General features: G+C 43.9%; 1 protein-coding gene across 1 annotated transcript in view; it reads left to right on the top strand.

Moving 5' to 3' along the window:
• Positions 1–16,906, top strand: part of LOC108630503 (zinc finger and SCAN domain-containing protein 26) — a 334,222-nt gene that overhangs the window by 127,868 nt on the left and 189,448 nt on the right. The window contains exon 4 of the mRNA XM_018033841.2: positions 10,912–11,077. Within this exon, the coding sequence (XP_017889330.1) occupies positions 10,912–11,077 (166 nt within the window). The remainder of the gene's footprint in view (positions 1–10,911; positions 11,078–16,906) is intronic.

Raw genomic sequence — 16,906 nt, 5'->3', positions numbered from 1 at the left:
ATTCTTCCCGTATAACGAGATTATTGTCCCCGTGGACTCGTCGCCGGGCGTTGATTAAGTTCCGTGAATGGTCGACGATTTACATGGGAGAAAAAGAATGAAAGAGGAGAAAGTGTGCTGCTGAAATTCCTTGGCCTGTTCAAAACTAAGTGGACCATCAATCATAATTCTTGTAACACTTTGAGTATAAAAGAAATTATTTATTTTGACAAACTGCTGCTATGAAAGTTTCCTTATTCTTGTTAATTATATGGGAAAGGAATCGTAGGGTATCCTCCTTCTTTCCACTAAAGGAAATGATCAGAATGCTCTTTAAGAAGTATGTGTCTTTATTAAATCGTATTGCGACGACCCATCGTCGTTCTAGTTCGCTCAGCAATTCACTCCTCGAACGACTTCGCATTCACACATCGCACACACTCGACTCTACACGCACTTCTTATATTTGTAACCGACCAAATCATGTCACACTGTTGCCGTCAACGAGACGTATGGAGTCCCAACGACTCGCAATCGTCCAAGAATATAATATATATTGTAAATATAACAGTTCGAAATCGTTCGGACGATCAATGATAATGATAACTTTAAATCACCGGCCTCAGCGGGTCCTCCACGAGTAGCCTAACGACACGTGGCCGCTCACACGCACGTAACTCTCGTTCCCACAATTATATTATGCCAATTGTAAGAATTTACTTTTTCAATTATTCTAACATTTAGATTTCTGATTATTCCTTACGTTCACCTTCCATTTAATCGTGTTTTAATTACGCTCGTACTGCATCTGAAAATGGCCCTGACACTTAAAGGTAATAAGGATATCGGAGGAAATCGATTGAGCTTTCGATGCTAACGCATTTTCCCACCGTCTTCTGCAGCTCTTTAATGACAATCGCGCCTCGATCGTGGCGCATTTAAGGCCGACTCATTAAAGAGCGGCCAGGTTATTGATCGTGCCTTTAATGTCGTATCGTATCGTGCCTTGGCCACGCATCGTCGCATTTTTACTTTCAAACGCGGCCCCTCCTTTCCCCATCCGTCCGCGGCCGACGAACGGAAATCTATTTCCATGATATCCCCTGATGGTCACTTAATCATTCCGGGGAAGGAAATTGGCCTGATGGATAGTCGATGCCGCGTCGATTTATCAACGCGATACGCTCGTGTCTCTAGAGTCGCGATCAAATGAATCGATGTAATTTCTTTTACGAATGCGCATTACATATTCGACGATCTTTAGACCTCGAGATTGAATACTCTTACACGTTCGGCCAATGTAACATGTATTATTCAGAAACGTAACATTATTTACATCAATGTAATTATATTTAATTTGTTAAAGAAACTTTTGGTAATAAAAATGGTTCTTACGAAAATCATTAAAATTTTGAATTTTTGAACAGATTTAAGTTTTATCAAATACGTGAATACCTGTTGATTTTTATTCACGTAAGTGAATGTTCGATTGTAAATCAGGATCGGTTTATAGAAGAAAGTAGCCAACGGTTCGGCTAATTTCATGGGGAATTTACCATTTGCAGTCGATGTGGCTGCTGGTCCCCATTATCGATTATCCGGTCGATCGTCAGTATCGGCTACCACGATAGGAGACCGCCTTCGAACGGTAGATCGAATGACTTGCAATCAGATTTGTCGTCCCGTTGAATCTATCGGTGGAAAGATCGAGGAACGGCCGTCGTAGACAACGGGGAAGCTATTTTACCAATACATTCTCGCGGTCCAACGAAGACTTCCATTTTCGCACGGTTGTTAAAATCAATAAACCGTACGTGGTACCGTTAATGAACCAATAATTAGTCGCGCAGTTTACGATGCGTAGATACGATGACGATGATTAAAATCTTCTTGACTTGATATGACTATCGCGGGTAAGAATTTCTTAAACACCATAGATCATTTGAATCGACTCCCACATCAATTTTATAATTATGAGTGGCAAAATGATTTTTTTAAATTCATAAAAATGCTTCTACCGAAGGAACTATTATCGAATTAAAAGGCGGATTGCACGGTGAATAAAGTGACCGGTTCGCAACGAGCGGCTCGAGCGTGACTGATTTCGAGGCCGAGAGCTCGATATTCTTCTTTCCGCAGATGAATCTGGTATGCCACGAGGTATATACAGGTAGAACCGTGGCGCACAAAAGGGTCCGGGTACACGCCCAGCCGCATCTCCCGGGACCAGGGGCCATGGCCATTCATACTGGCTTACGTTGCGGCGTGCCATAATGCGTTGCCCGCGCGAACAAACGAACCGAAGGACGGCCGCGTGTGTGGGTGAGAAACGCGCACGCAGGTATTCCGTTCGACGCTTCCTGCTCGTTTAATCAATGACATCTTTAAGCGGCTAGACGAATGGCAAAACTGAGATGGCGAAACCCCGTTTGTGCAGCGGGCAGCAGCGTGCATCCACGACGTGCTCTACCGCTTCGAAAATGAAGAGGGTGCGAAGAACCACCACCCCCCCGTCCGTCTCGCGCAAATCTTTGACGGTGATTACTCTGCTTGTGAGCCGAGAGCGATAGTAATTAGCGTCGAGACACGGAAAGAATGATATACTGTGCTCGAAGGTTGAGATAGTTAGCCAGTGACACGTGTTGCGTGTTGAGTTTTTAAAGGAAAATGTTTATGAAATTTGAAATACTCATCTGCTGGTATCTGAATTATTTAAGCGACACATAGAATCTATTCAGTTGTCCTTAATTTTTAATATACTGTACAACAGTCTATATAAATTCTCTTTACTTCATTTAAAAGCTGAAGTTTGACTTCCATTGGGTCTTGGTGAATCCGCAGAGACAGCATCGGGCAATTAGTTGGATGCGTCGACCTAAACAACCGCAACGCGATTCCCCTCGGTGCATCCCCGTCGCGACTTTCACCAACACGCTGCTGCAATCGCATGGCACGTAACCGCTTACAAATGCACGTACTGTATTTACCGTACCGCGCGCGCGTGTTCATGTATAATACACTCGCCTATGCTGGACGCAGGCATCTTTATTGCACCGTATATTCACACTAGGCGTTATATCTTGGCGCGCGTACGGTGCGTATAATCAATGACATCTTTACGAGGAGTGCGATAAGCCAGTGAATTCCGTGAGAGAAGGTGCATCCAGCAACGGGAAAGGGTGAAAAGCTAAAGAAGAGTATTTTGATACCGTCAATAGAAGGTGACAGCGAATATGAGAAGGTGTGCCTTTTCATATTTCTCGTTGATTAATAAAAAATAGAATGAAATGTATATTTAAAAACATTCTGAGACTCTAATTTGCATTTTGAATTCCTTTTCGTTTTTCCATCTGTTTTTATCATATATAATAATGCATAGATAATAACGCATTTCCTTTTTCTGCTGGTTATCCACGTGGTTGAGTTTGGGTATACATCGTCTTATTCCTGCTCTCATGAGACCGGAGATCAAGCGATGTTGTCACGAGGCGTGTCTCGTATCGCGAAACGTGCTCGGGATTTTTGATTTCTCGTTATTCTTTGCGGTTCGTTTTCGTGGTTCTGTTTGACATCGGCCAGGAACGGTCGCCGGCGTCTGTTGCCTCACTCGCGAGAACGTGCATTGCGTTTCACCGCGAGCAGACCATTTTCGAGGTAACAACGTGCCGGATCCTTGGACGTATTTTTAGGAATCCGGGATTAGGGTAGAGAACGGTCGGCGCGCCGCGGTGCCTATCGCGAATAAATTATTTATCAGGAATCGCTCGGTGAAAGGTAGAAAACGTGGTCCATCTTACTTACAACCTAGCTTAGGGGAAGAGGAAAAAAAATACAATTTCTTACATAATGTACAGGATGAAAGTTAGCGTGTTCATGTGATTTTTGTAAAAGCAACACTCGCGTTGCACAGTGAGCTAAAGGACACCGAAAGATAAACAACTTCTATTTGCGATTAAAATCGTTCAATTGTTAATGCTGTGAAAAAAATCCTAGTTGTATATACTGTGTATCCGAGACGATCTCAAACCTACTTGCCATGCATACATGCAATAATTACATTTTCATGATACAGTATAATTGCTATGAGTATTTTTCGTCTATCCAACATTGATAGTTTGACTTTAAATTAACCAAAAGGTTTCAAATTTTCACGAACTGTGACACAATGATATAGAACGTGACTGTTTAAGGTTGTATGAACCGTAAGATCTATGCCAAAAGTTTAAGACACGTAATAAAAAGTTGTGTCCAATATTTGAGGCAATGAACTTTTAGAAAAATGATTAAAAAAAATACAATTTCTTACATAATGTACAGGATGAAAGTTAGCGTGTTCATGTGATTTTTGTAAAAGCAACACTCGCGTTGCACAGTGAGCTAAAGGACACCGAAAGATAAACAACTTCTATTTGCGATTAAAATCGTTCAATTGTTAATGCTGTGAAAAAAATCCTAGTTGTATATACTGTGTATCCGAGACGATCTCAAACCTACTTGCCATGCATACATGCAATAATTACATTTTCATGATACAGTATAATTGCTATGAGTATTTTTCGTCTATCCAACATTGATAGTTTGACTTTAAATTAACCAAAAGGTTTCAAATTTTCACGAACTGTGACACAATGATATAGAACGTGACTGTTTAAGGTTGTATGAACCGTATGATCTATGCCAAAAGTTTAAGACACGTAATAAAAAGTTGTGTCCAATATTTGAGGTAATGAACTTTTAGAAAAATGATATTTACAGAGGAGTAAGGTTTATAAAATTGTTCGACCTACTTTCCTCAGTCATAAACAATTTTTGCAACTGTCTACATGTCCTATAATTCTTGCTTTTGCATGCCTTTTATTCTACATCTTAAATAATTTTGCAGTTTATCGCAGAATCTTTTTTCTGAAACTTGTTACTTCGATCGATAGAAGAAATTCTTATATTTCATGTTCCATCTCGGAAAATTTAATTTTTGTATGTGTGCTTGTTAAATAAGTTGGGAATCGTTTTGGGTAACCGTATTATGTTTACAACGACTACCGGCGCGAGTTGCACGACCTCCTAATTGAATTCGAACCGATCGCAAAAGGCTGAAGCCAGCGGGCCGACCGGTTGCGGACGTTGCTGTAAAAACTAAATGATCGTCGAAAAGAATGGTACGAAGGTGAGAAAAAGGGTCGTCTACCGATGGAAATCGGGACGAGAGGAAAGCACGGTTGTAACGCGAGGCGAACGATGCTCCCTTCCCCGAATTAGCGCTTCCATCGATTCGCGTTCCTCGCTTTTATTTCGTCGCAGCCGGTTAACGAGCATCGGTCATCCCAAATAAGGGGACGAGCGACCGGCGTCATAAACATTCCCGGGTCTCGAATTGAGCCGTCCGAAGTGGTTCCGTGTTCGAACGCGATTGACAGTTTCGTAAAAAGGACCGTAGCCCCCATAACGATAGCCCGCGCTCGACGATGTACAATTCCGTTTCGCGGAACAGTGACTTTAATTTGTTTTCACGTCGTCAAAATGCGAGACGCGACTTTCGTCCGGAATTCGCGAACAGAATTTCAGATTACTTGGAGATGTTTATTGGACACTTTAATGAGAAAAAACAAGTTTCCATTACATTAATTGAATAACCAGTTGTACGATTAAATATTAAAAGCGCGGAAGGAGGAGTTAGCTAAAGAATTTATTACAGTATTCCAAACAATAACGCGTCGCTGCAATTTGTTTCGCGGCTACGTCGAATAACTCGCGCGGTACAAACGAGGATGCGAATTTCGTTGTCAGCGAGGTTAATAAATTGTCGCGGGGAAATACATACGTTCGGCGTGGTTCTCGTGAGAGGGTCGAGGCGACGCGAAAGAAGCGGAGCAGGAAAGGTGGCTCGGCGGTCACTCGGTAAATAAGGATAATGCCGCGTTCCAAAGGTTCGCGTGCACCATCCGCCGCTGGTTAATTTGGTCAGCCTCGATTAGCCCCAGACAACTTACACCGGGCAGCGAACTGATTTATCCGCCGCCGCCGCCGCCACTACGCGCAGAACTTTAATGAAGACAGTTCTGCCGTTCAGACGTGTATCAACTCGCCGCCTGGATCACCTACCTATCTACAGGTACTCGTCGCTCTTCGGGGTAAAAAGAAGCCGGGCAACAGCCATACGTTTTGCATAATTCGATCGGCGCCGTTTTCAACCAATCAATTCAGCCGTTCTTATGGAATGCGTCGGTTTTTATTCTTGATAAACTTGTTGATGGCCGTTGCTTTCTAGTCTTTATTAATTCATCCATAGACGAGCATAGTTGGATTCATGCGTTTCATGAAATTGGTTATAATAGAATTCGCAATATTCATAGTTTTTATGAAGCCTTGTCGGATGAGAAACCACGAGGAAATCTAATTTGACGTTCAAGACTAGAGATCGATCGTTGCACGGGCCAATTCATCGCCTTAAAAATTGCTCTATAAACACCCTATCTCCTGTAATGTCTACATCGGCTGTTAACCTAATCTCGCGCCCGTCGAGCTCGCCGCAGAGCGCGGCGAGGCGCGGCGCGACGCGTACGGCGAGAGGCGATCGCAATAAAAAGAAAACCGTGTATAATATATAATGGGCCTATCTCGGTAATAACTCGTAGTTACTTCGGCCACGGTAGATCTTGTCGATAATCCCAAAGACAGCCATAAGCCAGCTGGTTGTGCACAAGCTCAACCGTGAACCGCTCGGACGGGAACACCGGGAATCGTCGAGTTAATTTATTCCTCGTGCTCGACCCCGAAACTCCGTCGATTCTTTAACGGCAGCCCGTTATCCGTCGCCGATCCATCGATTTTTCCCGCGAATCTCCCGTCCACGATTCTAATCTCAACTATGTCAAATTGTGGGACTCGCCCGGAGAATTCAAATGTCAAGGGTCGGAGGTATCTTCCTTAGGAAATGAAAATCGAATTGGAAACATGGAACGAGGCGAGATAAATCAGATTTATCTACGCTCGAAGTCGCGGAATTTTTATTCCTAAAGATACGTTACAGAAGACGTTACACGCTTCCGCACGTTGTGCAACACTTAATTACCCGCTTAACTAAGCAGCGAGCTGCCGACTCGGCGAGACTATTCGTTCTTTATTTTTTCCCGGCTACTCCGGCACACGGACACATGCACACGTCTACACCAGAGCTGACAGATGAAGGGACCTGTATCAATTTCTTAAGACGACGGCTCATTAAAAGTTATCGATCACCGCTCGCCAACGTATTATTATATTTATTATCCATATTAAATTTCCTTAATTACGTTTAACCGATCTAGCAACGTCTCACGATAACATGTTCGTCCGTTTCTATCTTCCATGATCGACGAGCCAGAGGAGCGCTCGAATTCTGACGGCTGCTCTTGCATAAATTACCGCCGAACGGTGGATCTCCGGGCCGACGATATATCGATCGTCCGCCATTTTTACCGCAAAACATTTGTAGTAATTAAATTAATTCCGTCGGGAGTCGTTCGCCCCGCGAATTGCCTAACGAATGATTGATGAACGCTGTATCCTCATTACCAGTTGCTACTGTGGGAACATATGTATATACGTATGTATAATATTCCGTATATACATCTGTTCCTCGCTGTACAATATACATATGCATACCTCGAAACCACCGACATCATTAAGAACAGTTTACCCGGTCTTTCATTAGTCATCGCAGATTTAATACGTCGTCTGATTTCATTCGTAGAACGGTATAACCGCTATCGTTCCATTTATTTTTCGTAGACCTTGCATTGAGACAAATCCTAGCAAACGAATTCCCATCGGTGTCTGTCGGCAATAATTACGAAGAGAGGAGTGGCGACGTTTCAATCATTTCTAGGAAATATGATAAGTCGACTTGAAAGGGCTGACTTAAACATCTAGTGGCCCTCCATTTTTATCAGGAGAACAAGCCTGAGTTAGACAGGGGGTCGAGGGATCGAGCTACCGAATAGTTATAATTTTTTCAATACGCATCATCCAACACCTTTGTTAACATATTTACGAATAAAAGTCTCTTAACCGTTATAATATTATTAACCGTTATAATATTCACTTGATAATTTTAGCATCTCGTAGAGTCTATATAGTATCAATCATCCTGCGTCGGAGTCATTTAATTAGAATCATGGGATTGCAAGGATAGCCATGTCTCAGTGCGCCGTGATGCGCATATTATTACGTTTTCATTGCCGTGGCCGAAACTTGGATACGGCTAGACTTCGGTCCCTGGTCATGAATAACAAATAACGAGTAACGACGAGTTTCCTGAAAACGAGAACGCCGCCGTGCCATGGGCATGTTGCGCGTGACGAGTAATCTGTTTTTTAAAACGACATGCCGCCAGCTGTTTGGTTTCGCAAGTTTCTGTAATTCTAGACACGATTCGTGATTACGAACCTTGAATTATAGACCCGAACGAATCAATGCTCATCTGGGATTATGTATTTTTCGTATCGGAAAAATGAAGTTCAATTATGTCGATGGAGGAACAGAAATAATATAACACATAGTAGATTCATTAATAAATAATAGTGATTGGCATGTGCTCTTCCTCCGGATGTACCATTCTACTTTTAGTCATCAGAAGGATCAGCCATAATTTAATTTTTAATCGCGTTTTACCAAATCCATCGCGATTCACCGTCGAATTATTCTTGTAACTCACCGGATGCACTGAAATGCACTCATTCATTGCTCTTTACAATTCAACCAACGATTAATGGTCGGTTTGTAAAGAGAACCAAACTTCCCTTCGGTTTTGATTTGAAATAATTCTACAATTTTTGTGAAAACGAATTCATCTCGTTTTCCCGCGACACGTATGGAGACATGTCCACGATTTGTTAACCGCGTAACGTTACCACTTCATCCAGTTGTCAACCAGGTTACGTTATTAGCCGTGTATCGTGTCGCACGACGCGATACCGTTCGTTCGAGGCTGTATCGAATCGGAAGGCGGGGGCGGAGGACGGTCGGTTTTCATTGTCGATATACCTGCATATGCTCGAGCATTCCCACGTTTCGTCAAGACATTACCTGGAAACAATCGCGCTCTCTCGGTGGTCGGAGCACCGTTCCTTGCTGTAAATCTGGCCTTCCGTACCTGCGACTCTTTTGTAAATCCGATGTAACACAGACACAGTTAGTATGTAGTTACGAATAGGTAACGAATACGAAACGACTGTTTTTTTCAACCGGAGATTTCTTCTGTCACGTCGAAGCAGGTAGCACCGCGATACAAAATTTTAACTCCTTCACGATTTTGAATCATGCGAAATATAACACAATAATAAAGGGGCAATTTGTTAATTAATTCTCAAATTATATTTGCGACAATATGTGTTCATCAGTCGGTGTAATCATATTGTACAAATTCTTAAGGAAAGAGTTATTCATTATTTCGATCCTCTCGCCTGATTCGGGAGATTAATCGGCGGTAATAACGATCACGACGAAAGATTCGAACGCAATTTTATGTCCGATGTCGTTCTCGCGTGTGGCACGGTTATAAATCTCGGCAAACGGATGGGAAACCGCGCAAGTAATTAAGTGCGACCGGGCGAACGTCGACGATGATCTTATAATTACTCGATTTACAAAAACGTAACGAAGACAAATCGACGAGTCGATTCCTGTGAAATTACGTTTTCCCTTAAATTACCATAACCCTGACGCTACCAGTCGTCTTTTGATTTTGTTTCACACCCGATACATCAACTCTAACGTTTTGCAACGTCAAAACAAACTACAAACGCATTAAGATTGTACGAGCCCTTAAATGTTTAATAAAATAAAAAAACAATGATGAAAGATTGAAATATTAACAGTTATTGGATATAAATAAGTATTAGATATAAATAAGGCATTATGAACATTGCTTTAGATTATTATCAGTACTCTAAAACTGCTGAATCAATCAAAAGACAACATCGTTTAGCTGGATTTTACGCAGGTTGATGCTTATCTGCTTCTTCTTGTGTTTATCTTCTTAATTTGTCGAACGTATGACCTCGAAGCTAGGCTCGAAGCTATCCAAGCATAAATTCTTATCGCAGTTTTGACCGGCTTGAAGGGCGTTGCCGAGCGTCACCAAATACCGGCTCAGTACCTCGGTGGGCCGCGCCGCGCTCGGACGTGTCTTCCGATTAATTACGCGTACTCGAATAACAGTTTTACTCATACGCTGGCTGTGATTTCGTGGCTCGTTCGTCATATCGTGCATCGATCGTCGTGCAATTGAAGACGATCAGAGTAGGGAATAGAATCGGTGGTATAGACAGTGGGCAGCTCTCGGGTCACTCGGATCTCGTGGGAACTGGTCGTGATTAGTCCACGTCAATAGCAACGCTAGTTATGCTAATTGCGCGAAAGCACTTGGGCCTGCTACCAGCATCGGGCTCTGCTCTGGCAGATAAGCTAGGTACGAAGGTAGTACTGTACCTTTGGCTATCGATTTATCGAGCTCACTCCCTCGAAGGGATTTCAGATCGGCCGCTCTCGATCATTCGAGCACGATACTTACTTACTTACCCTTCGGCCGTACATTTCAAATTGAAAGCTTTGAACAAAAGTACTCTTTTCAATTCATTATTTCGCATCGCGTTAAAATTCTCTTCTAATTCAAACAGACTGTATTAACTCGTGTTGAATTCTTTATCTTCTCAATTGAGATCACACCGTATTAAAACAAATTAGATATTCTAACGAGATAGGATACGCCGCTTGTAATTCATACTTGGCGCACAAGAATTTCTGATTACACGGTGAGGTAATCGGCAAATTTACCGGGTCAACGTCCGGGGCAACCGGCGTTTTATTATTATATCGTGCCGAAGGGGTGGCTCGTTTCGCGAAATTGATTGTTGGCTGACGCCCATTAACGAATGCGTTTTGTTCCTGTTTCAGGCGGCGGGACCGCCGGTGCAGCTGGAACCAGTGGACCTGTCCGTGAAAACTCCCGTGGTGTTGCAGGTGCCTCGGTACAGTCCGGCGGCTATAATTACCGCCGCGGCTAGAAGAATCCCTTCACCTTCGATGACGCCTACACCGCCGCCGCTCTCCGTATCTACCGGTGAGTACCAACTTTCTCCGTGCATTTATTATTTACGTCGCATTGCGAAAATCCGTTTCGTACCTAAGAACGAGAATCGCGCGACAGCGATTTCTTCCGAGGGTCTTAATATGAAAGAGCAATTTCTATAAGTATGCATATTTTAACGTCTCGCTTACATTCGGTACTTACTGTAACCGAGCTTACTAAAACTAGCGAACGTCTATAAACGAGACACGCTCGCAACAAACACTTAATTCAACATTCGCGAAATACCCAATACGTCACCGACATAGTTCTCGGATAGCGAGGGGTCGGCTTGCGAGCGCAGTTAACGCCTAGCCACAATGGGACGGCGCATACGAGCCGGCGCGTTTAAAATTCCAACACTCGCGGCACCGTAGAATTGCATATTATGAACTGAAGGCGAAGGAAAGCACCTCTATCGGCTATCGCCTGTCTCCCTATGCACGCGCCCGTGCAGGTGCACACACGATCGCGCATACGCGTACGCGAGAGCCTAATAGTCTCGCGGCACCGTGGAACTGGTCGAGCCTCGAGAGTCGCCGGTCTCTCTCGCTTATGGATAAAACCGCGGAGATCCGCCGCGATTGCGCTTGCTTTATGGGTTAATTATGTTCGACTTTTTTCTGCATACCACGCGCGGACGAGCCCGCCGACCCCACCGGCCATTCTATGGAAAACCGATTCGCCTCGCGTCGACCGTTTTACGAACGAGCCAAGGCTACGCAGCCGCTGGCTCGCGTCCTTGCTAACGCTACCGATTAACCGAGCTCTATTTGTACAACGATAAACGCGCTTCGACCGTTCCATCGTGGCTCTCAGCCGTACGCTTCATGCTAATTTCCCTTGGACAACTCCTGGTCAGCTGTGCGGCTTGGAATACGGCTTTCAGCTTTGCAAGTTTAACATTGCGATTCAAAATTCTTGTTAGTAATTAGTTTTTTTTATCTGCTAATTCGTCTTATAAATGCGTGCAACGAAAGTAGCATACGAGGAATCGTCTCCGACATATCACACCCGGAATTGAGAAATCAATTCGCAGACACGTCTAATTCCACAATCTTAATGGGTCGCGCAGAGATCTAACGATTTTATAATGAACGATAAAAACTTATAAAATGCGGACATGTTTACACCGCGTTGGAACCGCGAAATCGCGCGCGGGCCCGTTGCCCGTTTTTGTTTATTCGAATCACGCTGGATAAAAGCGCAGGGCAAGAAAAGAAGGAGGCAAGCAGAAATGCGTGACAACACGAACCGTTGCTGGCTAGCATTTGGACCCGCATTCACTTCCATTTCTGGATTAATGACCACGTACACCTGCGCAAAATAGTTCGTACACGATTGGGGTCACAACCCATGGTCCTTGCTCCGGGGCATCGTTGTCTTACAGTCGTAATCGTCGCCGTCTGCGTAGCTGAAAATCGCCGCGAGAATACTTTCTCACTAATTTGTCTAAATTGAGTAGCGTAAAAACATTCGATACGTCAGCTGTTATTTTTTTGGAGTTTAGAAATTGTTTGAGAAGGGGAAACGTTTTTATGATTACGAGTGTAATACCATATTAGCAGAGTACGAAATGGCATGAAAATTAATACAACTGTCCTCGTTACAATTCTCGGTAACATTTTCCGTGTTTTAAATTACTTGAGCCATTATCGTCGCATTAAGATTTTGCCGGTTCTCGGGGAACTCCTTAAACGCGGTTTAACAGTCTCATTTTGCAAATCTGAGTCCCGTGGATCTGTGGAGAATCGTTGAAGGCAGTCCTTAGCGAGGCACCCCATCGATTCGCAACCGCAGCTGGCAGCGATATAATGCAAGCAGATATTGTGCCCGTTTTTGTTTATTCGAATCACGCTGGATAAAAGCGCAGGGCAAGAAAAGAAGGAGGCAAGCAGAAATGCGTGACAACACGAACCGTTGCTGGCTAGCATTTGGACCCGCATTCACTTCCATTTCTGGATTAATGACCACGTACACCTGCGCAAAATAGTTCGTACACGATTGGGGTCACAACCCATGGTCCTTGCTCCGGGGCATCGTTGTCTTACAGTCGTAATCGTCGCCGTCTGCGTAGCTGAAAATCGCCGCGAGAATACTTTCTCACTAATTTGTCTAAATTGAGTAGCGTAAAAACATTCGATACGTCAGCTGTTATTTTTTTGGAGTTTAGAAATTGTTTGAGAAGGGGAAACGTTTTTATGATTACGAGTGTAATACCATATTAGCAGAGTACGAAATGGCATGAAAATTAATACAACTGTCCTCGTTACAATTCTCGGTAACATTTTCCGTGTTTTAAATTACTTGAGCCATTATCGTCGCATTAAGATTTTGCCGGTTCTCGGGGAACTCCTTAAACGCGGTTTAACAGTCTCATTTTGCAAATCTGAGTCCCGTGGATCTGTGGAGAATCGTTGAAGGCAGTCCTTAGCGAGGCACCCCATCGATTCGCAACCGCAGCTGGCAGCGATATAATGCAAGCAGATATTGAGCATCGACTTTGAACGTTGAGGCCTCCCCTTTCCAGGCTGCCTGAGTCGAGGCTGCGTATAACGGCTCGGTGTCCGTTTTCTCGCGCGTCCATAAATCGCCTCTTGGTGGCTATCGGAAAATTCCGATCGTGCGTGGATACCATATACGCGTGCATAGCTGACCGACCTGTTGTGGCTCTAGTAGACTCTAGCCTACGCGTTCGGTTGCGGCTCGGGATGTCCGGAGGTACGAAACACCCTGAGGAATCTTGCGGATGCTCGAAGGCACTCTGATCTATTTTAGACAGGCTCCAAAGCTATTATTCAGTTCTAAACATCAATAAGTTCTGAGCTAAAGCGATAAGTCAATAAATAGTATCATTTGAAGTAAGTAATTACTTATTCATTTAATTAGAAGAATTTATGCATTTATTATAAGACAGTGCTTATCGGGTGAACATGCTCCTGCATTTAAACAATCATTACATAAAGTAAAATCAATTAATAAATGAAAGTTTCAAATGGCACTTCTGGTTATGTGGTGGCAATTTCAAGATATGAAAAATCTTTCCTTTTAAATAAATCGAAATTTGGAAAGTTATCATCGATGTTACAGCTATAGGAAAAAACGGGTAATGACGGTCGGATAATTTTGGAAAGGAGCATTCACGGTATTCCTTTTTGCGTTTTGTCATATGGGCGAGCATTAAGCCCGTCTACTTTCTAGCGTGTTAGCCGGGGCACGATCTCGTAAAAGTTGACGAGCGCATTAGCGTGGCCTGGGTCGCTTGGCCGTTCGTAGTCGTGGCCGCGGTCGCGGCTTTCATCGGCGACCCCTTTGGACTCCCTTTTCGAAACGTCCCGCGGTTATAAAGGAAACTTGTCACGCGTCACATCGGGGATACGAGCACGAACGTCCCACGGATCTAGAAGTGACGTCACGCTGTTTGCGTACCTACGTACGCGGGGCGTGCAGCGATTCGGTAAAAAGGACCGGCGGCCGTGCGAAAGTGATCCGCCGGTAATACACCTCGCATATAGATATAGCGGGGCAGTGAAATTAGAAATTTGCACGAAGGTCGCCGGCTCGTTTGCATTCCGTGCCGATCGAAATTAATATGGGTCTCACCCGCGTGGCTCTCTGACACGATCGCTCGTCGGCTTCCATCGCGCTGCATTGTTTAACCTTTCGACGGTGGATATTGGCGAATACGTTTCACAGTAAATTACTAAAACGCGTGCTAATGGCTTTGCATTGTTAAGAGAACAACTGATCCATTATTCTTGCCGATATAAATGGAGCAGTATTCTAATTTTCAATTATTTCGATGAATCTCGCGGAGTTAATTAATTCTATTGGCGTCGTAATTACGAGGCGTCTTTGTTGTCTATTTCGAAGTACAATTAATCGTCACGAACAAAACATCGGCTTTACATTTAAAATTATCTCACTATTTTATGCTTTTCTGAAGCATAGATCGTTATCTCGTGGAACTTTCCCGGAGAAAGTCACGGATGACGTGCGAGATTTTCGTCTCAGGCGAAGCGCGTGCTCTAGTTTTATTTTCTTCAGTGATCGCGCGCATTTTTTCCCGGATTTAACGGAGGAGAGATGACGGATAGCGAGTCGAGTCCTGCTGAGAGTCGCCTCGGGACGACGCTCCCAGAGTTTGATTGTCTTTGATTAATTACTCGCGCTGTTTCTCAGTCGGCGGGAGCTGTCGGGCAGAAATCTAGATAATATCTAACCGTAATAACGGTCCAGCGTAATCTTAGAAGAAAACGTAGTAAAAAATTCTATAGGATTATACTGATTCTCTGTATTTAAAGGAAACTTCATCGGTTCAAATAGTATCTTAATTTACAATTTTCGTGGCTGTTTGAGTAATTCGTATTGTTATCATCATCGGAGAGCCGACTCGAATTGCATAATTTCCGTGTACGATTTAATTATCCGCCCACGCAGCCGCGATGACGGTTTAAAAGCCGATAACGGTGTCGCGATTGCGTTCGCAACGGAGCAGAAGTTAAACAAAGGGAGGAGAGCACGCGCGGGGTCCACGGTAGCGGCGTGACACCGTGTGTTGCTCCGGCAAATAGTGGCTTGTTATCATAGCTCTTTCTTATCGCGAGCGGCGCGGCCGCCGGTGGCATGTTCCGACCATCGAGATAAATCCTCGGCGAATGGTAAAACGATAATCGGTGACTGGGTATAACCGATCGGATGATAAAACCATGTTGCGGCGTGCTGGTCAGATTTGTAGACGTCACGGATAATCAGTTTGTCTGAATGTTGTCTGTAAAGTGGCACGATTTGTCATCATCAGCTTGGCTACGGTTTGAGCAACAGTTTCTGTGTGGCACACCTGGAAGTTGCCGCTCGTTATTTGCATGGATATTTTACGCACGGTTAAGTTGTGCAGCGTTTTTACGCGAGATAATGTATTTTCCTTACTATAAACCATCGGAAAGTAAAAGTAAAATTACTGCCGGAGGCCAATAAATTCTGTTAATGATAAAAATTCAGTTTCCTCGTCGGTCATGTATACGTGTAATTAGTTTTCTGGTAAAAATTCAAATTTATTCAATTCGCAGCAGTTCTCGTAATCGCATCGTCGCGATACGACGCGGCCGTCTCTAAGCCGGGCGATTTTCAGAAAGTTTAAATGCAAAACTGCGGCGAACGAAGCGCCGCGATTTTATTATCGGCAATTAAGGGGACGTTTATGGGTTCTTATCAGAGACACGGAGCACACTGCGGGCATGTACCGTCGATCGAGATAAATCCTCGCGCTGAATAACAAAACGATCATTGGGAGAAGGTAGAGAGAGAGGAGAGAGAGAGAGAGAGAGGGAGAGAGTTGCCGGTAAGACGAGTAGCAATAGGCGGTGGTCATATCGCGCTGCGAGCATTTCACGATAGGATCTTAGATTCCTCATGGACGTAGACACGTAGACGCGAGTGCACACAGTGCCATTCGATTCAGTGTTCAATGAACACACACCGATTATCACTCTCTCTCTCTCTATCTCTCTTGTTTCCTCTCCTTTATTTTCGTTTCCTCTCTTTTTCTCGCCAGATCGCTCGAATCAAGACCAGTCGTAAGTGATTGTGCAGAGTCGACTGGAACCTTCGAGCTTCGACACTGTCAGCAGATAAGTCCGATCCCCTTTCTCTCTCTCTCTCTCTCTTTCTCTTCTCGACGCTTCGATTCTTGTTCCTCAGGATCGTTCTTATGTCGCGGGATCCTTCATCACTTCTTCTTTGATTCGCTGTTAATTAGTTTAAAGACGCTCGCGCTTTTTGTAATTACTGGTTTAGTCTTAATGCGAAACGAAACGTTTAGCT

The sequence above is a fragment of the Ceratina calcarata genome, unplaced genomic scaffold, assembly GCF_001652005.2.
Source record: "Ceratina calcarata isolate Rehan_Ccalc_2016 unplaced genomic scaffold, ASM165200v1 scaffold78, whole genome shotgun sequence".
Classification (NCBI taxonomy): domain Eukaryota; kingdom Metazoa; phylum Arthropoda; class Insecta; order Hymenoptera; family Apidae; genus Ceratina; species Ceratina calcarata.
The sequence above is the reverse complement of the archived record's forward strand: the minus strand, read 5'-3'. Positions and strand labels throughout refer to the sequence as shown.